General features: G+C 40.6%; 1 protein-coding gene across 1 annotated transcript; it reads right to left on the bottom strand.

The window, feature by feature from the left end:
- Positions 1–747: 747 nt before the first annotated feature.
- On the bottom strand, positions 748–23,128 carry abhd17c (abhydrolase domain containing 17C, depalmitoylase). The gene is made up of 3 exons (XM_058629661.1): positions 22,255–23,128; positions 5,256–5,435; positions 748–1,495 (listed from the first exon to the last, which is right to left on the bottom strand). The coding sequence occupies exons 1-3, from the start codon at positions 22,737–22,739 to the stop codon at positions 1,276–1,278; spliced, it is 885 nt and encodes a 294-aa protein (XP_058485644.1). The 5' UTR covers positions 22,740–23,128; the 3' UTR covers positions 748–1,275.
- Between the last annotated feature and the right edge of the window lie 1,660 nt (positions 23,129–24,788).

Here is a 24,788-nt window from a genome sequence, read left to right as displayed (position 1 = left end):
TACAGTCTAGAAGTGCATCGGACAGTCTGAAGTGGTCCAGCAGAGGGCGCCGTGAGCATATCTTAGCCTTGAATCCTCTTTGAAACCATTAGAAAAATGAGACGACAATGTTGTTGAGCTGTATTTTGTTGTTTTACAAATAGGCGGCAAAGTAACGGACAAATTGGCAGAGTCACCGTTTTGATTACAGTTAGCTCCAAGAGAGTGAGGTGAGGCCGAGTTTTCAACGTCACGTGACTGATACGCGTACGAATAATCGCGAATAACGTTTTTTGTCCTACATGGGGAATATCCGATCACTGAAAGAATAGCGCGTCAAATGTTAGTTGTTCAAACGTGACAGCTCTCGTTCACACCAACAGGTAAAAAGAGAAATTTAACAGTTGTTCAAGTGTGTGTGTGTTTGTTTGCCACGAAACAAGGCATGGTATACATTTTCCTCAAATGACATTCAGTGCTAACTTCCACCTCTACGTTAGCGTAGCACACACCAGGACAACAGAGATCACAGCGACCAGGACCAGACGTGCGGGAAGCAATAATCTGGTTAACAGCTCTTTACGACACTCTTGCTACAAAAGAAATCTAATAGTGATCAAGAAAATCAAAAAAAAAAAAAACGTGGAATGACAGTAACAAAACAAATTCATATGTACAGAAAAGAAGAACAAAAACTACCTGAAAAATGTCAGCACGATAAAAGTGCGACCGTTTAAAGGACCCTGAATGGCAACTAAAACGTACATAAAAAGTACAAAACTTCAATTTATTTGGAGGTGCAAAAAATCCATTCTTCTTTACCTGGTATAAAAGAATACAAAAAAAATGAATCAAGCTTGAAGTCGGTTGCTCTCAGTCAGAGGAGACGCAGAGGGGAAGAAAGAGACGACATGAGACACAGTGATGCTCACAGTGAAAGAGACGCAGAAAAGAGAGGGATGGATGACGGGGTGAACGGAGGCTGAGAGTGGGAGTGGTGAAATGAATCCAGGCGGAGCGGCGAGTGCAAACAGGGTCGAGGCCCGGGCTCAGCAGCCGCTACACGGTGAAGCCACTGCTCTTGAGCTCAGCGGCACCTCAACAACCAAAAAAAAACCCCCAGCGCGTCACACGTCTCCACCCTAAAAGTGCTCCGAGGACAGAGGGAGCACAGAGCGACGAGGAGACTCCAGCTCTGTCCCTCTGCCAAACAAAGGAATCTAGGAGATGATGAGGAGGAGGAGGCGGCTTCCGGAGTGTGTTGAGATGAACGCAGGCCTGGAGACCGAGCGTCCCTCAGGAAGAGGGAAGCTCCAGGGAGATGAACTGCTTGAGTCTCTCCAGGTACTGGGCGTACAGTTCGATGTCGTTGTGGCCGGCGCCCTCCACCCACAGCGGCTCCACGGCGCGGGGGCAGCGCTCGTACATGGCCAGGCCGTGAGAGAAGTCGATGACCTCGTCCTCCGTGCCGTGGATCACCAGCACTGGAGATGCCACCTTAGACACCTTGTCAATGCTGCGGAGACAGAAGAAGACAAAAGGTTGAGAGGGAACGGTCTATTGTCCTTTTGGGAAAGTTTCAGTTGCAGTTTTCACTTTGGGACCCATTTTTTGGGGTCAGAAAACCGTACAATGGTTCACCTGGATTAGCTTTTGTGTGGACGTCCTTTACATCCAACCACAAAAACACTCAAAAAGTGAGAGTTCAGGTGTTTTCAACCCCATACGTACCAGCCAGGACACTCTTCCAAAGAGATTTTTAATCTCAATCCCGTTTATTCCTAGTTAAAGAATGTTTTTTTTGATATATGTTCTACAATTATCACTATTAAGCAAGAAAAGGCATGAAGCTATTGTGAGGCAATCGCAATCTTTAATTGTGAGTTTCACTCAATTAATTGATTGTTTAGCTTTTCTTTTTTTTTTTTAACCAAACTAATGTTTAATCATTAAAGTTGAATAAATGATATTGTTTTTGGTGGCTCTGTGTGTTTGTGTTTCCCCACCTGTCAATTTGATCAGCAGAGGCCACCAGAGGCTTGTTGCGTGAACGGGGTGAAGTCTACCATCTCGGATTGCCTTGTTATTATTATTATTTTTGGTCTTTGTTTCATTTGCTAATTTTTCCGAGCAATTGCCTACTATCGTTTTGATAAATGCTAATTTTACAGACGGTTTCACTGATGTTGATTATTTAAAATTTAAAAAACAAGACAAAAGCAGCCTTTGCTGAGTTTGACTCCGGCTTCTCCTGTAGACAATTAAACGTCCGTCTGGACGAATGTGTGCGTGTAACACACTCCGACGCCGAGTTAGTTCTCTGATAATCAGCTGTAGTGAATTGTGTGAAGCTCCGGCAGCTGCTGTAGCACATGCTAATTCCTGTGTGTGTCCCTCTCTCTCTCGTCTGAGCTGAGCCTTCACACGGCCCTGCTCCTCAGATAGAGGTTAGCGGGGAGATTAATGCCGGGGAAATCATGGCCAGCTAATTTCATTCCAGACGGAATAAAACTATTATCCTGTTCACTTCACATCCGGGGTGTACGGGCTGATTTATGGCCAACGAGGCTGTCAAACAGGAATATTATCTCTACATGAACGAGACGGCGACAAAAAGCCAACCGTGACAGGAGGGAAATAATTAACCCACTATTAGAGCTCGGCGTTTATAGCATCTATTTTCCCCCAAATAATCCAGTGTCTAATCCAACCTTGTGACACATCAATCCCTAATTGAATCCAATTACATTTCCTTTTTTTTTTTTTAATAAACTTTGGTGATAAATAAGCAAAAATCAAGCCCTCACTGTTGATTGTCTCATTAGCTTCTTGTTGGTGTAGGATTTATTTGTTAGTGTCACTTTAGTAATTAATGTCGGCAATCAGTAAAATACAACGAGCGGTAACAAGAGCAGCAGAAGAGACGGAAACTAAAATAACCACTTTGTTTTAGGGCTGCAATGAAGTGATTATTTAGAGCCATGGTTCTCAAACTGTGGTGCGTGTGCGCCAGCTTCCTCTGGTGGAAAAATCAGAAATGCTGCTCTACTGAATGTACCAGCGTTTGTGACCAGAGTGCGTAGAAAATGAGACAAATAACGAGTAAAATTCCCAGTGGACTTTTTTGTTCCCACCAAGTTCCGTGAAATTCGGTGCAACTTAATTTTGTCTTGCTCATCCCAGCTTCACCTTACGGAGGCAAAGAGGTTTTTATGCACATTAAACCACTCAAAAATGACCACAAAGCAACAGATTTCAGCCCCTAATCTCTCACTCCATCTTAATCTAATGTCAATATAGCAGTGTGTGAAGTATATGTGAGGAAGAGGAGAGAGCAAATGATCTTATTGTGAATAAAAGGTGGTACTTGGTTTGATGATGGTTCCACAGTTTGACACAGAATAGGACAGGTGTGGCGTTATTTTGAGGACAAACACATTTTTCTAAATTGTTGCACATGCTTTTGGCATTTACATAATAAAAGGAAACAGATTGAATCAAATAATTTGTCTTCAATTTAATTTTTTTTTTTTTTAAACCCAAATTGTAATAAAATCATATTGTGAGTAAGGAATCGTCACATCTTTAATTATTTAATATCAATATTATCTTTCCTTTTTTTCTCAATAATTATGTGATTTAGTACCAAAGAGGAGCATTGTTTCAGCTCACAGTTGTGCAGAATAAAGTTGCTGCAACACTGATAAAGTCTGCTGCATTCATTTATCCAATGCCCACTGTTTTGATGAATGCTAATTTAACAGATGGCTTCACTGATGTTGTGTTATTTAAAATGATCAATCCACACCAATATCCCACTCTGACAAGACTTTAATATGCAGTAACAGCGTTGCCGCCTGTGCCGACTCCTGGGCGTGAGCAATAAGATGAGCCATCTGCGGCAAGAAAGATTCAATTTGAGCAGCAGCTCTGCGGAAAACCTCGGCGAATTAGCCGCCATTAGTCTGGGCTGTTAAATTCCACAACTCCATGACCAACACGCTCTCTCTCAGTTATTCTTTACTAAGCAAACCACACACACACACACACACACACACACACACACACACACACACACACACACACACACACACACACACACACACACACACACACACACACACACACACACACACACACACACACACACACACACACACACACACACACACACACACACACACACACACACACACACACAGGAGCTGTTCCACACAGAAACGTCAGATCAGTCACTGTCAAACACACGTCCACATACTACTATTGTAACTATGGTGAAACGAGACTGAAAGAGTGAACTTTGTGTTATTTTATGGTTGGTTAGAAACACATCTGCTGCTGCTGCTGCAGTATGGATTTTTTTTCTCTCACATTAAAAATCTGTAAAGCCATTGATGCTGCTGCAGTTATTATGAGCTGAACTCAGTTTTTCTCTTACACACCGTTGTATGATCACTGCTGGTTTTCCCTGGTTACACAAAATAATAATACAGTTCCAGCACGACTATTGTTTTGCATTGCTATCGTAGCTCCTCGTCATGAGTGGAAACTGCCATGGCGTGGTTTTATACGCGACACAAACAAGTGACGAGTAAAGCAGTTGTTTTCGGTGTAACTGAATCATTAGAATCAGTTCGTTAAAAGGATTTGTTCACAGAATGGTCCAGTACTTTGACTCTCGACTACTGGTACCCTGGTACTTTATTTGGTACCTGCTCCGACGAGGTTCCAAGCGAGCTGAGCTGATATTAAAATGTGGTGTCAACAGACTGCCGACCAGAGTCATGAGTGCGACGTCCGGCACAAGAATCTAAGCCAACAATGGCGAACTGTAGATCAGTTAAAAAAAGACTAACACATCCTGATAACATGTGTTAATCTAAGAGCCTGACGTATTAAGCAACAGCACTGCTGAAAAACACAGCAATCGTGAGCCGAATCACGACCCGTTCATGGGTATTTCAGTTCAGTGACAGTCAGACGGTCATGTAGGAAGTACTGAACGATTCTGTGAACAAATCTTTTTAACCGACTGATTCTAATGATTCAGTTACACCGAAACATAACGATGTCACTTCAGTTTTGTGCAGCCGTGGTACGACGACTCTGCCCAAGTTAAGTTGCCTAATGCTTGAGTAAAGTGTAGTAGGAAACACAGTAATGTTACAGTTGCTTAAAACTCGAAGGACAACAAAAGCCCTCTTCTGAGGACAACCCCACCCAAGTTTTTTTGGTTGTGTGTGTGTGAACCACAGTGGGCGGTGTAGGAGACTTACCTGGGAAAGGCATCGAAACAGTAGGTCTTGCGTGTGTCAGGGAAGGCGACCCGTAGCCCTGACATGAGTGGTGAGTGCAGGATGACGGCAGCACATTCATAACGAGCAGCCAGGTCAATGGTGGGCACAGTACCGATACTCTGACCATACAGGATGATGTTCTCAGGTGTTACACCGTACCTGTGCAACGACAAACAAGGTAAGACTTACACTTAATAACAATAATCAGATATGTAAGGACTTTTAGCAAAAGCGTTAATGTACCAACATGGTGGTACAAGATGGCACTATCCATGACGCCCAATTTCTTCTACGCAGGTGCAAAGTACGGCTACTTCCTGTCAAAACAGTTTAATGTTAGCGTTATATTTAAATAAGTCATTCTTATAATATAAAGACACATCTTTTGTTTCATGGCAGGTGGCAACTAGAGGTACAGATGAACCAGGCTCTAGAACAGGCCAATCATTATTTATTATTCGCCATGTTATTAAAAATTGTGCTTTTTTTGTGATCAGAATCTTGATAAATGTTGCCAACAAATGTGTTTTCCGACACGGATCAGGGAGCGTCGTCAACACACTCTGGGAGTGATGTGAGGGGATCAAATTACACGTAATGAAAACACAGTCTTGTTTTTCAGGTCATGATGAATTAATGTATAAAAGCATCAAGTTACATGTTACACACAATATTTGTGTTCATCCTGCACACTGAACCTTTACGTTCCTTAAATGATCAACGTGATCCCGTGCAGTTTTAAGTCTTCATATTCCACGGTGACAATGACAACCTTTAAAACATCCCATGTCTCAACATGTCCTCCTCTGCCCAAGTGTCCTCATAAAAAACAATGACAGACATTATGTGGACAGGCTTCTCATAAAGAGTCACCTGACTGCACAGGTGACTTTCAGTTCTTAGTAAGACGTTTTACATCATTTTCAAACTGTGGGAAAATATAATTTACGGATTGATGATTTGATCACTGCGAGGTCGTCTACAGTGGACCAGTATACAAAATATGTTCAATGTCAGACTCCTGCATAAAGGCTGCAATCAACAGCCTATTTTCTTGAAATGTATAAAAGAAGCAGCACAAAAATCAGAATTACCAATAAAATACCAACAAATGTCAAATTTGGCAACACTCTGGTTTTCAGCTGAGTGAGAAAACAGGGAGCCAGTGAGTTGAGATGAGGGAATATGCTTAATCTGTGCCAAAAATCTCACCAAGATCTCACCAAAGCAATTATCACCCAGTTATCAAGGTGAAACTCCCTCCCCCAGCTTTACACGCTGGTGCCAGCCGACACCGAGTTCCCACTAAAACTGTGAAAGTGAAAAGCGTCAACACCTGACAGCCACTTTTTACATAATGCGACACTGATGGACGAGATGTTAGAGATGAAGGATGAAGGGGGCGGAGCCAGTTTGCCAAAACAGTCCCCACAAGCTGGGATGACACCAGAAACAAATGCTACATGCAGATCACCGTGGATGGAGCATCTGTTAACGTAGCTTTCTCCACCCTTATCCCCCCCGTAAACTCCCTCTTCTTCAGCCAGGTCACTTCCACCTCAAGTTTCCCCCTCATTCATTTGGGCAGCGCCGCCGTGAGGAGACATGAAGTAGTGATGCCCGGCGACTGAAGGACGATGATATATCACCAAAATTGATATTGTGACCCCTAGTCTGATCAGATCTGATCTGTAATGAATCGGATTGGAACAATGTAACAAGAAATGTCTCACAAACGTTCCCAAGAGAGTTTGAGTCAGTATCAAAGTCACACATTAGCTACAAGAGGAGACCAGAGATGCCAACACAGAGTCAAACACAACCAGAGCACCTGCAAATACATGTGCACGAGGGTGTAGTAGCTTCTCTAAATCAGCTCCGTCTGTTTAGCCAATTGGAAAAAAAAAACTGATTCATCCATTACTCAGTGAAACTGCGACATGCTGAGAAGGGAGGGCGAGTTTATTTCCATCTGATTGAGTGTGTGCTTATTTACAGTCCACGGATTCCTGGATATGACATGACCCTGACCACTCTGCTCCCCTCTTCTCTCTCAACATCTGGTTCCTTCAGAAAAACATCATGGAGGATTCCTGGTTCCAAGTATGCACCGTGTGGTGCACGAGAGAGAGAGTCATTTGACCTCTGACATGAACAGTGACATGGCTCTTTTTTTTTTCAGTAGTAAGAGTGAAAAGCAGCGCTGACAGTAAACAGACCTGTCCAGACTCCGTCGGGGAGCGGAAGAGAGAGCGAGGACGGCATGCTCCCTTGGCAAAGCTCACGCTGTGGGGAGGAAGGTTTAAGCGAGTGCAGACAGAGGCTGAGCAGAAACACTCGGCACAACTTTGCCACAAACACAGAGCGCCGACGGATTAGACCTGTGCTCAACACACCGCCGTGACAAAGGGTTTGGACAAGAGTGTGTGTTATATGAAGTGATGCCATCATAACAAGCCCTTCAGATAACAGCTTGGGTGTGACTAATCTGTTGGCCTAGACAAATCTGCCCTGTGATAAGCGGCGACTGAACTGAACAGTCATCCCGGGCAGGAGATTACGGCCACACACATGGATGAACAAAGTGTCCTCAGGCTGTCAGGCTGACTCACAGAAACCCTGCACTGCCTCCGACAGGACACTTCACACCTCAGAAGACGATTACAGCTGTTCCGACGATGGGCTGTAAAATATCGATTTGGTGCTATATGGCGCCGTCCGTCCTCGTGCAGTACGATAATCGACACGCCAGCGCAAATATTGATATTTTAATTAAAAGCCAACAGTCCCGGCCAGTTTACAGGGAGTTTACAGCGGGATGATGGTGGAAAAGCATTTGTTTTCCTCAGTTAGACAGATATGTGACGCTGTACGATTGTAATTAGTTATGATCATTTCTTTGTTATATGAAGCAAGGAAACTAGACAATATTCACATTTAGTCATTTAAAAAACAACATACAAACCAAACAAATAGTTTATGATTAATTCAGTAATCGATGAATAACCTAATAAATGTTGCAGCCCTAATCAACATGCATTAAAAAGAGATGAATAATTGAGATCCTACTGAATCCATTAGTCCTTCCAAATGTGTTGTTTACACAAGAGAAGGCGGTTAAACCTCAACAGATAAAGATAATAACCAGGTACAGTATGCAGCAAACCTGAATGCACACAGGTTGTGTGTATTAGCAACAGAGAGTTGTTTTCCAACTAGAGACTTTACATCGACTTCATGAACCAGGTCCTAAATGATCAACACTGAGTACAAGATATTGGACTTTTTGCCGATATACAAATACATCCATTCTATTCTGTAGTGAAACTAACATAATATTTTTCATACTCATGTCGCAGCAGACGTAGATTGTACAAAATACCAAAAAATAGCTGTAGAGGGCGCTGGCATAGAAGTCATAGAAACTAGCCACCTACGCAGTCTATTGTTTTGGTCATTAGTCCTGTCGAGGGATCTTGGTGCGTTTGCAGATATCCAATAATAACATTTTAAAGCCAGTATCAGCCAATACTGATACTGAAAATATTGCTATATTTCAGGACTCGATGCGGTACTGATTCTTTTAAGTGCTGCATCAATATGGAAATGTTCTTGACAATGTTTCTGTGTTGTATTTAGGCCCCAAGGCTTTCGGCTTTTGGATTCTCTAGATCAGTGGTTCCTAAAGCCTGGGTGCGGACCCACAAGATGGCTCACAGGACAATGTTTTTGGGTCCCCAAAAACGTTTTGACAATCATTTTGTTAAGATTTGTGTCTATGTATAAATTGAAGCTGATATGGTTGTTACTTAGTTGCTACAAAATCGCTCATCATCACGCCTAATATTGTGATTTGGGTCATGAAAGATAGTCGTCTATTCTTGTCAAAAACTGCTCTAGACAAATAAATCTAAATATAGTTTGTGCAAATCAAGGCATCATTTAGTTTGGGGGAATTTGTTCATAAATAAATAAAAAAAATTCCTTTCCCATGTGTTTGTTTTTAAAATAAATGTAAATTGAGTTTGGTGTGAGAAAATCTGAGATTTTATTCTTAAACCACATTCAAGTGTGAGGGTTGTTGATATGAAGCTGAATGGTTTCAACTGGAACTTCAGCAACTGATTTATAGGAACTCAAATGTTCCTGAAAACTATTTCTTAATTGCATTTCAGCCGCAGTTTAAGAGCGGGGGGGAATATGACACTTGACCAATACAATGTTTAATCTGACAGTCTGAGATTATTTACAAGACGATAAAGCAGCAGTGTTAATTCATTTCACTCAAAATATTCCTTTATGGCCTTTATATAACGACGATAATGGCGCGTCTACCTGTTCTGCTGAGCTCGTACAGCTACTGTGAAAGTGATGAAGTTTATTCAGAGTTAAATCTGTCTGCAGCAATTACCAAAAAAAAACATAATGGGTGTTTTGATGAGTCAGCAATGTGGTGAGAGGAAAGAGACTCGAGCGAGAGAAGGAGAGAGGGAGGGAGGAAGAGTGTTCAGATGATCAGTGAAGTAGTGAACAGATAAGTGTCAAAATAAAAGGTTTGGATGTTGATAAAACACTGCACCCCGACGGTTTCTGAACTCTCAGAACGTACCAACCACTGAGGCAGGCATCTTTAAAACATTTACTCAGAAATTCATTTAAACCCCCACACGTCCCTACAGTCTAATCTCACACAGTTCCTAATTGAAGTCCGGAGAAAAGTTCCTCCTGAGGTGTAAATTAATGTGGCCATCGACGGTGCTTTTCTCCACGAGGAAAACAAGAATTAATCGCAAACAAAGAACAATAATCACACAAGACTTGAAACAGTGAAAACAAAAGTACAGACTCTGACTAAGATCCAACAGAAATCCTTTTGAGTGGTTTGGAGTGGGAGGATGAGCTCCAAAACCTTTTCCAGCAAAGTACAGCTGAAAGGAATTGAGGATTTGTGTAAGACTGGTATCTCCCGTGCCCAGCAGGGCAATATTCTATCAACAACAAATAGGCAGACTCACCAAAACAAAAAAATATATAAACAACTATTAAATTAGAGCTTGCTTTTGTTGTGAGGGATTCTTTCATACTTTTCCATCAGCGTAATGAGTCAAATCTTTGTTTTCAAAGTTAATTAGCCCAATTCTTCTTGGGTTCTGAGTAAAGAAAACACATCTGTATTAAACGGTAATGCTTTGCAACTACAGTATTTGATGTTTTATTGGGGCTGAATGGAGGCAAAGTGAGTGTGAGAGCCTGGCACAAAGCATGGCAGGCAGCAAATGACCGTGTTGCCATCTCCATCCCTGCTTTCATAACAATTCTATCGTAACAGACCTTGAACCAAACATTCCTCTTTCTTTTTTTCCCAAGCTCCACTACAAATAACGAGTGTGCCAAAGACCACAAGATAAAGAAACTAGATACAGTGAGTCAGAATTTAGGGGAATAAAATCCAGTTTTATGATACAACAACATCTAACAGTTACATTGTGTCTACATTTGTGAAGGTTGATGTGCTATATTTATGAATTCTAAAAAGATGATGACAATGCTGGCAAATTTGAACCTCCCAAATGTCAACCCACACAAATGTCACCCATTGAGAGTGACGTCAAGCTTTGGATTTGGTATTTTGGACAGAGCCGTGTTGATTTGTTGCTTTAAAAAAAAATAAAAACAGAAGTAACCATATTTTGAAGACCCTATTAAAACTGTAATGTTCATTCTTTGGGAAAGTGAATCAGTAATTTGGAGGCTAAAAAACCTTGCACATGCATCAGTCGTGGGACAAATTCTTATACAGGGTTGCCACTCTATTCTTGAAATTATTTTCCAGGACTATTTCCATAAGAGGAATAAGCTACACAAAAGTCTTGGAAAGAGGGTGAGGGTGCTGAGTTGGATCCAAGTGCAAGGTGCTAGGACAGAAGATGCTCTTGGAAGAGCTGGGTTTTCAAGAGCTTCTTGAAGATAGACTGTTCTGGTAGCGCTGGGTAGGTCATTCCACCAGCGTGGAGTCTGGACTGTGAGGGGTGTTGGCACCACCAGACAACAATCCTTTTATTAACGGAGTAGTCGAGGGGTAACATAAGCCTTTAGGAGAGAATTTAAGTGGGTGGGAGCAGACCCATGAAGGACTTCGTAGGCTAGCATCAGTGATTTGAATATGATGCGGGCGGCTAAGGGGAGCCAGTGGAGCTCAATGAAAAGAGGGCTGACCTTTTAGGCTGACTGAAGACGGAGAGAAAAAACCTCACACTCCTTAACGGGGGCTGGAAAGTCGCCAAATCTAGCGATAAATTCAAATGGAAACACTGGGTAGCAGGACATGCAAATCTGACTGGCTGGTAGTGTCACGTGAATTGAATAATTTTCCAGGATAACTTAAGGACATTAGTCTTTTTTTTCTCATTTTCCATGACTGAGGTTTTCCAGGACACGTGGGAACCCTGATATATTTTCTTGATCATGCAGGTGGGTGTGAGAAAATTAACTGGCCGTGCCCCTTAAACTGGAGTTTTATGTACACGACAAGTCCAGATGTGGAAAAGTCAGGAAAGGAAATTGGACGTTTCAAATTTAATCTGCTCTATCTGAAGACCTGCGAGATGAAAAGTTATTAAATCTGGAGTTTTTGTAACTGGGTGTGGCCACAGACGGGCAAAGTGAAATCCAAAATTTCACCATTAAAAACATGAAGCAGCTGCAGCTTTAAACTCTCAAATCTTTCATTTCTAACACCCAACAATTTCATGTAATTGGTTTTGATTATGATTCCACCTGTTTGTTCTCGGTCTGATGAAATGTTTTACACAAACACAGTGAGGTGCGCTATATGTGGATATATGGAGCCTCGTCGATGTTGCCAGTTCTCTTTGGCAGAGGCTGAGACTGAATTCTGCCACTGATATGGTTTAAGTTACTGCAAAATGAGGAATTAAAGCCAAGCCAGACAGAAAATTCTGAGCGTCCTCTCACAAATGATCTACATATGTTTTATTACCAGCTCTAATATTCTACTATTCCATGTTTTTTTTCCATGTTGACAGGGGTTGTTTTGTTTTTGTGTCTTACCCAGAATGAGAGTCGGAGGACAGAGGATGTAGCTCCGTGTACAGACTGTAAACCCCCACTAAAGGCAAAACGGTGATTTGTGAATTTGGCCTACATAAATAAAACTGATTTAAAATGATTTGATTAAGTGTTGGAGCAGCAGTCAAGACGAAAAATGTGGAAACCATTTTGTAGCCACGGCAGATCTCTGGTCAACAAACGTGGTTTTATCAGCACCGACTCACATAAAACAAAATAAGTCTGAGGGAAGTTCTTAACGTGGCACACGCTGCACACTTTATGTAGCAGTCATAAGGTCTAATGAAGTAAGAAGCCACAGCAACAACAATGAGGTGAAAAAGTGTTTCTCCAGAAGAAAGATCAGTGCCTTCACTCAGTGACACTGCACAGCTGCAGATGCTTCTGCACATAAATCAGTTTGTTAATTTAAGGGAGAAAGTAAAATGTATATATAGAGAGCTTAATCTACAACTTCCTCTTCATGGAGACAACAAGAAATCACTGAAAACCAAGCAAAAGAACAACTATAAAACAAAACATACTAACATATCAAAGCTCAAAGTCAATGCGCTTTGGATTATTCCACGTTAAACAGTACATAAAACATCCAGTAGGTTCTAAGCACACACAGACAGAGAAATAGAGCTGGGCAACATATCGATATTTAGATTTCGGATATCATGACAAGGCACCCGTGATGACTTTTCCTGGTTTTAAATGCTGTGATTTGATATATATATATATATATATATACACATATATATATATATATATATATATATATATATATATACATACATACATACATATATACACATATATATGTGTATATGTGTATATGTATATATATATACACACATATATATATATATATATATATATATATATACATACACACATATATATATGTGTATGTATATATATATATATATATATATATATATATATATATACATACACACATATATATATGTGTATATGTGTATATGTATATATATATACACACATATATATATATATATATATATATATATATATATATATATATATATATATATATATATATATATATATATATATATATATCAAATCACAGCATTGATCGGTCAGAAAAATCACAATTGTGTGCGTGTGTGTATTATGGTAGTCATAATACACACTCCAAGTTTTCTTCTCCGTTTCTGTAGCAGTGTTACAGCGCCACATACAGGCCTGGCATATATGTATGTATGTATGTATGTATGTATACACATATATACACACACACATATATACACACACATATACATACACCACATCATTTAGAGGCATTTTGCAGAAAACAGAACAAAAAAGAAAAAGATAGTATAGGGGAAGTTTGGCTTCTATGTGGAAAAAGCCGAAAAGTCAAGCGCGATTAACAGCTTTCTGACAAATTGACAAAAAACAAGTTTTTTTTTCTGGTGGAATACCAGTAAGTTTTACTGTTGATAAAAATAAAAATGAATCACAGTCATATTGTTTGGTGCTTCATCTCCACTCTAAAGTCCACACAGTCATGTTCGTCCCATCTGTTCTTTATTTATTGAAATACCAGATACTTCATATTGATGATAAATACGTACTTGTGTAATGGCTGCATAGCTGAATGGCACAACAGTCACTTGGCCCCTGTTTTTGGAAAGGAAGGCCAACTGTGCATGTGTTAAGCTTTAACAGGGCTTTAACTTTAAATAAGAAGCAACGCCACTAATTTTGAGAGGAGAATAGAAGCTTGGAAGCCATTTAAACATCCAAGGAAAACTTCTCTGATTGGACGACATTGTGACCTGCTTTGCTCCCGACTTTTCTCTGGGATAATTAATCAGTGAATATACGACGCTCCTCCCAGTTAATGGAGGATTTCAACTTGATTGTGGCTAACTGTTTTTGAAAAAGCATGTCAGAAAAACTTCAGCCTGTCAATAGATGTAGTAATCCAAAAGAAGTAAAGATAGAGAGGGAGCGAAAAAAAGAAAAGAGAGAAATGTTTCCACATGCAAACCCGGAGCCAGAATGAAATAGCCCGTTGAAACATACTCTGTACTACTTCCATGGAAACATCAGGACTGGCACAACAACCTTGAAGTCAAAGCCAAGAGAGAAGAGTCTCCGAACAGAAGAGGGAGTGTAAGAGGTATTTTTTTTTAAGCTTGCATAAGTCTCTGTGAGGGTTATTGAACGGCTGAATCCAGAGATAATGAATCATTTCTGTGCCGGTGAAATCGACAGCGGTGGCAGGTGATCAAGGCCATACATCACGTGTGTTTTGTGGAATAATCCCTCGGCCAAAGCAGACAAAATGATTTAACAGGCAAAAATGTTTCCGTCATCCTGAAACTTATTTTTGTTTTTCGGAGCTCCGTCTCAACAATAACAACATTCTGGAGCCGAGACAGGACTCGTTAATTAAACCCCAGGCAGACTTGCTATTAACATCCTTCCTCGGTGATCAGGCCAAGGGTAACTGTTCACATCCGGAATTAAAACACGTCCTGGATGTGTCTCCTGTGACCACGTGGGATCCAATCTGGCTTCCCCTGCGTTTTATTCAAATACAAACTGACTCGATGCCTGCCCGCGAGAACAAATGTAGGGTCTACTAAATGCTTAAATGTGAAACATAAGACAAGAAGAAGATGGTGACAGCTATGACTGCGTTGTAGGACCCATTTTCCAAAAACAGCATTGTGCGGCTCTCAAAACACGCCCTCAGAGTGGATAAAAAAGCCAATATGATAGAGAACTTTTGTTAAAACCTGTTTGCACGGGCCTTGGGGTTTTAAAAGAAATGTCAAAAAGACATCAATCAATTGACAATCAATGTGAAAAATGTGGCAAAAACTAATAAATCAATGTTTTAGCACAGATTAGTGTATTAAAAAAAGGAAAAACAAAAAAATCCTGTAGCCATTTGTCTCAACACGTATTGATACTTTGGCTCCTACCAATAAGAAAGTGGCGCCCGTTGATTATTTCTCAGTACTGGTGTTAAACGAATCATTTGTGGTGGACCAGTCCCTCTGAAATGTTCAGTGATTGACGTGTGCTTCCAATTAAAATCAGCCACACATTCAATTAAAATATTCTTTTACACATTATGCTACTTGCAGCTGGATCACGAAGCCCAGAGGGGGTTGTATGACATGATTTGAGGACACCAGTGTAAAAAGTCACTTCTGATGAGGGTGAGTAAACAGACGGAGGTCCACATGTCCACGCTGATGCCTGAGGCGTTCAGGTGCATTGCCATGGGCAAAAACTGTTAAGGATTAAAAAACCTTCCATATTCTGAGCTAGGAAGCTCAGTGTGAACATTGATTTTAAACAATGCCGCCTGAAAATACAGTCATTAATAAAACGCAGCCAGCAGCTCGTCATCAATCACAAAAGAGGAGGCAAAGAGGAGTCAGCTAAGCACAACAGTCAATCAATGATGCTCTGTGAGCTGCTTTTAAAGAGCGCAAATTATTTTCATTCTTATTTACAGTTAAATGTACCACTCAAGATTAACAGCAGATGAAAAGTTCAAGTTTTTCCCTCATTGCTTTAATTTAATTACCTCCTTCAAAACTAGACTTTTTAAAAGTCTGTTTGGAAGTCGAAGCTTTTTTTTAACAAATGAATTTCAGAAGATTAAGAACAATATTCCATCATTCTGGAGAGCACTTTGTCCAGGATGCCAAATTATACTGTGGTGTGAGGGATTAACAGATGTGATTTTAACGTCATCCAAGTTGCAAATCATAAATATGAATTAATATGCTTTATATTTACTACTGAACAACGATTGAGGGTGTGCGCCAATGAAAGTGGAAACAGATGTTGCGTACTTTGCGTTTTCTACCACTACGTTTTCTCAGCACAAAACATTGCGCATACACAACAGCTACTAATTGGTGACACCAACAGTCCACCCCCATGTCCGTTTATATATTCTGAATTCACGCTAAATCCCGCGAGTTTATGCAGGATCCCGAATCCCCGGAATCTCCTCCCTGAAATCGTGCGATTCAACGTGAAGTGCCGTCTAGTTTGTGCTTTCTCGCTATCAAAACATTGGAAATCTATTCGTTGCATCTGTGGTCAGATTTGAAAATCCTCTCGTGTGGGGCAGAACATTTGCACATGTGGAGGTGGTGTAACATTTTCTTCTTGCAGGTTGTTCACTGGGAGTTCATTGTTGTTTCGGGTAAAAAGGTAACTAGCTCAAAGGCTACATGACGAGGGTAGTCGCAGTGAAGGAATTTCCTCTGCAGTGATTTGGAGTGGATGAAGAGCACGAGTATAATATGATATGAGATGAATATGATATTACTGCACCCATTAAACATTTGGTAAGTCAAAGCATTTAAACGAAAAGGCAGCTAGAATAATTTATAGGGCTCCGACTAACAATTAGCATCATAATCATTGAATATCTCGACTATTTTCCTCGATTAATGGACAGTTCCTTGGTCCATAAATGTCGGAAAATGTTGAAAAATGTTAATCTGTGTTCCCCAATCCTCAAAATGACGAGGCTCTCAAATGTCTTGTTTTGACCTCAAACCAGAATTATTCAGTTTTTATGATGTCTTTGTTACATGGAGCAAAAAAAACACAAAAAACTCATTATAATCAATTAATCGCCAATTATTGTACGTCTCTTGTCAAAATGAAAGACTTAATACCAAAAAAAAACATTTAAATTGTACATGAAACTTTATCCAACGCCATATCTTTATTCAGTGTATTAAATTAAATACAAATTTAAAGATAAATCATTAAGATATGTATTTTGAATGCAAATAAAAACCAAGAAGGCCACATACACAAGCAAAATCACCCTGAGGGTCCTCTCAAAACTACACAGAAGCCAGCAAGTCATCATTTACTCAGGTCTAACTAGCTATTACTTTTATTTCTTTGGAAAGTGATGAATTTCCTTTCTTTAAAGGCTTTTTTGTTCCACATTCAGTAATAAATCTCTTAACATATTGGAGCACTGCAGCAAATAGTCAAAGAGCAGGAGTACTTTATGACCAAAGTAGATTTATTTATCGTCTCAGGTTTTACAATATTAACTATATAATGAAAAATCAATACTGCTATATTAAAAAAAAACCACACAAAAAAAACCACATGGACCATGGAATGAGGTTCCATCCATAAAGCCTGTTCCTATTAGCCAATAAGAACGGCTGAGCCTCATCATACTCACTCTGCAGAACCATGGTCCCACCTTTAATGGTGTTACATGGACATGAAACATGTACGTTAGGATAAAATGGCAAACTGGAACAGACAAAGTGACAACAAATTACAGGATGAATAAGATACAAGAATATATAATTGAAATAGTACATACGAGGGAGGGCACAATACCACTTTTCTAGTCTGATAAAAGTACCAATACCATCCTGATATCTGCTTGAACTTTAGGAGGTAGAGTTCAAACTCGAACCTTAAAATCCTGTTCGAGTTTAAAATATACAGCACAGAAGCTCATCAGACCATCTTAAGCAGTTCTTGAATGGTCAAGCAGAGGGAGTTCTGGCCTAAGATACATTAAGAATGCGATGTTTTGTTGTGACATTTTATGGTCCACAAAATGATCATCATTTTGAGGTTTGAGAAACACTGATCAACATTTTATACCACAAAACATAATTAAGAAAATAATGGACACATTCATCGATCATAGAAATAATCATTAGCTGCAGCCCGAAATCACATAACATGCAAACTTTGTTTGAACTTCGTTGGATCTAAAAAAGAAAAAAGATAATCGAGAACTAATTGTACCTTTTATTACTTTTGACTGTTAAAACTGCAAATCATGAGCTCATCCACCGCAGTGATGACTAAACTCACACCATGACGTCACGTACAACACTGTTCCTTTGTGATTTTATTCCATTTCTAAGAAACAGACACAAAACTAATACTTCCATAAATTCAAACTAATCTCTTGGTTTTAAGTGTTGCAATCTTTACTGAGACCATGAGGTAAATTCGCACATCATCGCGCTTGGCTCACACCGATTGTTCTGCCAACCATGTCCACATCGTGCGGCACTGACAGAATAAACCCAGAGCTCACGTGCTTCGTTTTGGTTTCTATAATCTTTTAATAAAAAGCACTGGAACTCGACTCTGGGCTGCGTTTCAACCGCCGACCGCAACCATTCGTACTAATGTGATGAGTCGAGTGCAAGCGTAATGAAAGGAAATCATGCTCATAAAAACCGGCTCATTGGAAGAGCCGACAAAGCAGTGACCCTCTTCATCCACTTTCAGGACACACTTCCTTATTTTGTTTTTCTTACAATAATGAATCTCAGTTGAGTTTCAAAATGAGACTTGGAGGAACTGTTGGAAATTTGGAAGTGGAAAGTTTCTTTAAAGTTCAGGGTTTTTTTTTTTTTAAGTGTGGTTGTGTGAGGTACTGACTGAGGCACGAGAAAAAAAGGATTTTCGCCACAAAACAAAAGGCTTTTGCAGTTTTTTGCTCACAATGGTTTGTGTTACCAGTGTTTCCCCTACCATTATATTAGGGTTATTAAATTATATCACCATTATATTTTAGTCATACCACCCAGCACTAACTAACTATACATACAAGCTGTAAACCTAGGCAAAACACTGCTCACTACTTCTAAACCTCTCACTCTCCCACACCAAAGTCCATAGAGAAAATCTGTGATTTTATATCACCGCCCACAGGAGTTGTTGATCCATTGCTGCCTCCATCACTGTGTTATTTTGTGACTTCACTTATTGAAATCATCTGTTCTGATTTACCAAAGTGGCACAAACTGAGCTAATTAAACACCAGCAGTTTCTGTGAACTTAAATCGCAGGTTTTCTCAATACACATTGGTGCTGGAAAGTGAGACTTTTACAAACTTAAGTTTCCTGTTGGAAAGTGCCGTTGATAATGCAGCAAACACATTCTTTAGATGTTATATATTTAAGCAGACGTAGGTTTTATGAGGCGAGTCGGCTCAAAGTTGTTGTTTTTCTTGTATTTCCACTGGCGGACGTGTCTCTGTGTTTCAGGCTGGTTCCTGGCAACAACTGCGTGCGCGGTGAAGTCGGCACTGACAAAGTGTCACTCAGTACCTCACACGCCCGCCACTTCAAACAAAACCTAAACCATCACTTTAAAAAAGCCTGCCGTCTTGAGACATAATTTTTGAGAGCAAAAACAAACTCATTAAGCAATAATCGAGTCAAATGTCAAGTCAACTGACTTTTGAGAGCACACCAAAAAAATCTTTTTATCTTTAAATAATTTATCTTTTCTGCCCTGAAGGCTGAGTAACAGAACTTCCATTATCAAGCTGCAGTTTAAGGCCACAGTCTGAATGATTTTCCATAAATGTAATTAAAGAGATATTGAGTAAACAAACCCGAGGTGCTTAGCTCCCCTAAGGACAGTCTAACGATCAGCACTGTTAAACTGAATGCCTGGGCAGCTCACTCTACAAAGGGTTGGGCAGCAATTACATTTTTCATTTTAAAAAGGTAGGTGGGACGAGACACTAATGCTTTCCTTTCATTTACTTTTTGACTTTCTGTCTTGTGGGACGTTAATCTGAGGGGTGTATTCAATGGGAAATTGACGCACCGTCAGCTCGCTGTCATTCAGTCTACATAACTTTGAGAGGGATTCAGTAATACAACACAGGCATTGTTTATGGTTTATATCTCGTAATGTTGTTTATTGATCCGGGACCAAATCTCAACAGTGTACTGTAGGGGTCAAGAAAATCTGAGTAAAGTTTCGGAGTACATCACTTTGCGACACCACCGTAAACATCCTTTATCCTCAACGTCATGAAACCTCACTGTCAACGCTCCCCCTCCCGGACATGTGTTTCAACAAAGCTCGCAAACACCGTCTCGCGAGACCTCCTGATTCTAGGAACTCCAGGTCGGACTCTCCCCGCATTAAGACATTTAAACATCACAATGACTCTGAAGCTGTTAAATTAGGGTAAAAATCCTGCACCGTTATGCTTTAACGATCACAAATATTATTATCAAGTAAACATATAGTGTGCTACTGTACACATTAAGACCTCAAAGGTTTTGATTAATGTGCCGCTCTAATGGGAACAATTATCCTTCTCATGAGTTGTACGTCAAGGAACTTGTGTTTTCTAAGTGATGTATAAATAAAATGATGATTCAGAAAAGATACGACTATACGCAATCCAAATATTTATACAATACCGAAATGACAACCTCAAATATCTACCGATACTCACATCAGACAGTCTACTTTACAGACTTGCTGTTACTGGTGTGTTTATCATGGTAAATGTTTCTATAAAACAGGTTGCCTGTGTTTAGTTAAAGTGTAACTAAACTTCCTGATCTGAGGTTAACTCCACCAAACGCCTGATTTAAAAAAATTAAAATAAAAATAAAAAATGCCAGGAAGTGGGCAGGGAGCTGTGCGTGACGGGTGTAGACAGAAGGGTGAGGGAGCACCACAGGGGGCGTGGTTATCTCTATAATGTAGAGATGACACATCATGTGTGCCTTTAGTCGTCAGTCATTGCAGTTCTGTGTGCAATGAGTGCGAGGGTGTCATAAGGAGCAGGAACCAATCCCAGCTGACATAGGCAGGGTACATCCTGGACGGGTTGCCAATCCAACACAGGGCAAACAGAGAGACTCACACTCACATCGAGCCAGTTTTTATGTTACAGGAGGGCGGGGTTTGGCCAGAAGAGGATGGTTACCGTCAGTATCAACCTTCTAAGTGACTCTTAAATGTGACTCAGTGTTTATTTTATTTTTTTATATTCATCTATGTTGCAGTTCTTGATAATTACGTGCAACTGCTGACTTTAAATCAGATTGCTACTCAGGGATGATAAAATAAAGATACCTTGAACCTTGAAAGAGCAATCCAGTGACGAAAGAGCAGGGTGCGCCTGCCATTGGAAACATTTAATAGTGTTTGGTCAGATGTGCAACGCAAACTAAACACAATTCACTGTCAGGATTTAGACCTAAATCAATGAACAACATTAATAGACGCTAAATACATATACAACATACACTTCCAGCATTTATGCAATGTTTAGGGTTTACAGATAATATCCAATTGTATGTACCCAATATTCTATTCAGTGATTTTGGCCAGTATCAGATCCATATTTGCTCATCCCTTGCAATAAATGTGGATTCTTTCTCTTTTTAAATAAATAGTTGGGCCCAAAACACCAAACTGTTGAAATTGATATTAACATATTTTATTTTTTCTGTGACCGCATAAACCAGTGATGCCCAAAGACTGGGTCAGGACCCACAGATGGGTCGTAGGGAGATTTTTTTGCAGAATTTCCCTAACCTTTTAGTCAAGATTGATGTGCATGTTTTAAATAACATCTATAAAACATATTGTGAATAGGGTCGCGATAGTTTGACCTCTTTTAAAAGTGGGTCCTTATTAGGGGTGGGAATCACAGGGCAGCTGACGATGCAATGCACAATACGAGGTCCACGATACCGATAATATCACAATACAACAATTATGTGATGATCAACATATACTGCAAGACAATCATATAGTGATACATCGCGATATAGGTCAAAGAAAACAGATTTTCCACCATTATCCCGCCGTACACTCTCTCTTCTTCAGCCAGTTTTGGTGAGTGAAACTGGCTGGGACTGTTTACTTTTAATTGCCCTGATATGGATTGATTGTTGTATTGCACATGAAGGACAACGATATTGATATTTTGACCCACCACTCGTCCTCATATATACAGTGAGCCTAACACTGGCATATACTGTCTGGTGTTAACCCAAAGCAAAAACACATTAGCATCACAATATCGCATATCGTCTGTTCTAATATCGTGCACATCGGGTGGGTACTCACTTGTTCCTCAGGACCTGCCAGGCCGCTTCGATGTCCGCGTACAGGTTCTTCTCGGACGGTTTCCCGGTGCTCACTCCGTAGCCTGAGTAATCGTAGGAGAAGACGTTGCAGTTGATCCTGGAGCCGAGGCCGATGTAGAAGCTGCACATCTGGCCCAGGTCCACGGCGTTGCCGTGGGAGAACAGCAGCGTGTAGCGGCTGTTGGGGGCGCAGCGCACGAACATGCAGCCTATCCGGTTACCGCGGGTGCTCCGGGTGGTGAACACCTCCACGGCGTCGAGCTCCCGCTGCGAGTATTGCCAGTCCGCCCGCTCGGTTAAATGCAAGCTGGTGACGCCGTTAGCGTCGCTGTGCACAGAGTATGTGGGCTCCGGCGGGAGGAAAGCTAGCTTAGCCGCGATGCGGCTGGGACAGGGCGGACAACAGAAGAGCCAGCACAGCTCACCGATAGAAAACCCGTTCATCCTGGGGCCTTGCTCGGGCATTTAGACGCCGGAATCCCGGTGTAATCGCTTCAGGAAAAAAAAACCCTCTGAAAACACAATCACCGTTGGCTTCCGCTCCTATTCCTCTGCCATGAACCGCCTTCAGAGCGAGCAGCGCCGGCTGACAGGTGGCTCGCCGTCTCGGCTTAGCAGCTAAGGCTAACAGGCTAACAAGTGGCTAACAGCAGAAAAAGAAAACTGACGTCAGGCTGAGGATAAGAGATTCAACACGAGATGAAAACACGTCATTTCACGTTAATTCACGGCGCTAAACATTAAAGAGACTCGTGTCAGCGAAGTAATTCACGCTGTTTTCACACATGACATTTGCCGAACGCCAGGATTTGTAGCAGTGGACAGCCATTACTCCTGAATGGAAGCGAGTCGGATTTCCGGTTTCACCGGATATCCTTGTTTTTGTTTGTTTGTTTTTTCCCCAGAACAGTTATTCATTCATTCATTCATTCATTTATTTATTAATAGGTTCCCGAGCACTTCCACACACACACACACGGTGATGTAAGGACATGTTGGAACTCCTGGAGTTAATAAATTGGTTCTCAAATCAGAAATGGCGAAATATTTTATAAAATAAGCGGAATACATAAAAGTGGTGCAAAATGGCTCAGTAGCGCCACCAACGGCGAAACCCGGTAGGAACAAAGGCAAAACTATGAAAGCGTGTTGCATTCAACTAAAAAAATAACTTTTAAAATGGCTCTGTTTTAACAAGATTTTAGAAATAAAAATTGATAATTGATAATAATAACATACTTACATTATTTTCTTAAGACAATAAAATAAAATAAAAATTAGTTTAATTTAATTTAATTTAATTTAATTTAATTTAATTTAATTTAATTAAAAATTAAATCAAACACCAGAAACTTTGGCAGTGAGTGATGAGGACAGGTGGATTGGCACTAATTAAGGTTAAAGCATTTGTGACCTTTGACCCATGTTGACTGATACATTGTGTTTACATATTTTATTTTGCCCTTAATTAAAAACAATGCAGGTGAGATTTGTCAACCTTTAACCTTTAAACCCAATTCTCACCCTAAAACCAGAGCTTAACAGTGAAAAAGCTCTTTAAAGTTGTGGGGCCCAGACAAAATGTCCTCACAAAGACATAAACACACACACACACACGCGTGTCTCTCTAACAGCCGCGTGGGGACAGGACTCAGCTGCGTCTGCTGCAGCCCGGAGGCAGAGATCCATTATTGCGAGCTGGTCTAACGTGTTGAGTCTGGGACGAACGCCGTCTGTCTGATGTTTGTTGTGCAGTAGAATTTTCACCAGAGGCTGAAATAAAAACGCGTCTGCACAAACACGTTCCCGCCTCCGTCACACACACACAATCATTTGTGAAAATAATATAAAAAAAGCCTTCACCTGCCGACGACAGACATTTCATTAGAGTGAATGATTCTGGCTCCTCCTGCTCACACTGAAGTGACCCGGGGGGGGGGAACACTCAAACCCAAATTACCTCCTGTTGGTAACAGTGTGTGTGTGTGTGTGTGTGTGTGTGTGTGTATGTCTTCCTGTGCTCGTGAGGACAAATTCACAGCCGTTACTGTGATGACGTCTCACCTGAGGGTCGGCAGTTTGATCCCCTGCTCCTCCAGTCAAAATGTCTGGTGTCAGCAGTGAGACAGTGAATTTACATGATGTTAAATGTTACTTATGGATGAATGAAGTAAACGCGGAGAAAAACTGATTTCTGGGAAAATGTTCTGCTTTCTTCTTCTTAAGTTCCCAGAGGAACATAGGCCAGTGTGTGAGAACGTTAAAGCATCTGTGACCTTTGACCCATGTTGACTGATACATTATGTGTTTACATGTTTTATTTTGTCAGCATTTTAATTTGTAAAAATGTGACTTTAATTAAAAACAATTCATGTGAGAGTTGTGTCCTTTTGTCCTTTTAGCACGACACAAGAAAAACAACCTTGTTAAAAAAGTAACTTTTACTTGAGTAGAATATTTCAGAACTCTTTCCACAAAAACACCTTAACTATCCCTTAAGTGTCAGGGTAAGTG

This window comes from Solea solea, chromosome 5, assembly GCF_958295425.1.
Source record: "Solea solea chromosome 5, fSolSol10.1, whole genome shotgun sequence".
Taxonomy (NCBI): domain Eukaryota; kingdom Metazoa; phylum Chordata; class Actinopteri; order Pleuronectiformes; family Soleidae; genus Solea; species Solea solea.
The sequence above is the reverse complement of the archived record's forward strand: the minus strand, read 5'-3'. Positions and strand labels throughout refer to the sequence as shown.

Bases quoted from the DNA above. Each gene is read 5' to 3' on its own strand.
- abhd17c (XM_058629661.1), bottom strand. From the start codon at position 22,739: ATGCCCGAGCAAGGCCCCAGGATGAACGGGTTTTCTATCGGTGAGCTG. The intron at 5,436-22,254 runs GTGAGTACCCAC...GTCGTTGCACAG, and splicing joins TGGCAGGTCCTGAGGAACAA to GTACGGTGTAACACCTGAGA. The intron at 1,496-5,255 runs GTAAGTCTCCTA...CTGTCTCCGCAG, and splicing joins TGTTTCGATGCCTTTCCCAG to CATTGACAAGGTGTCTAAGG.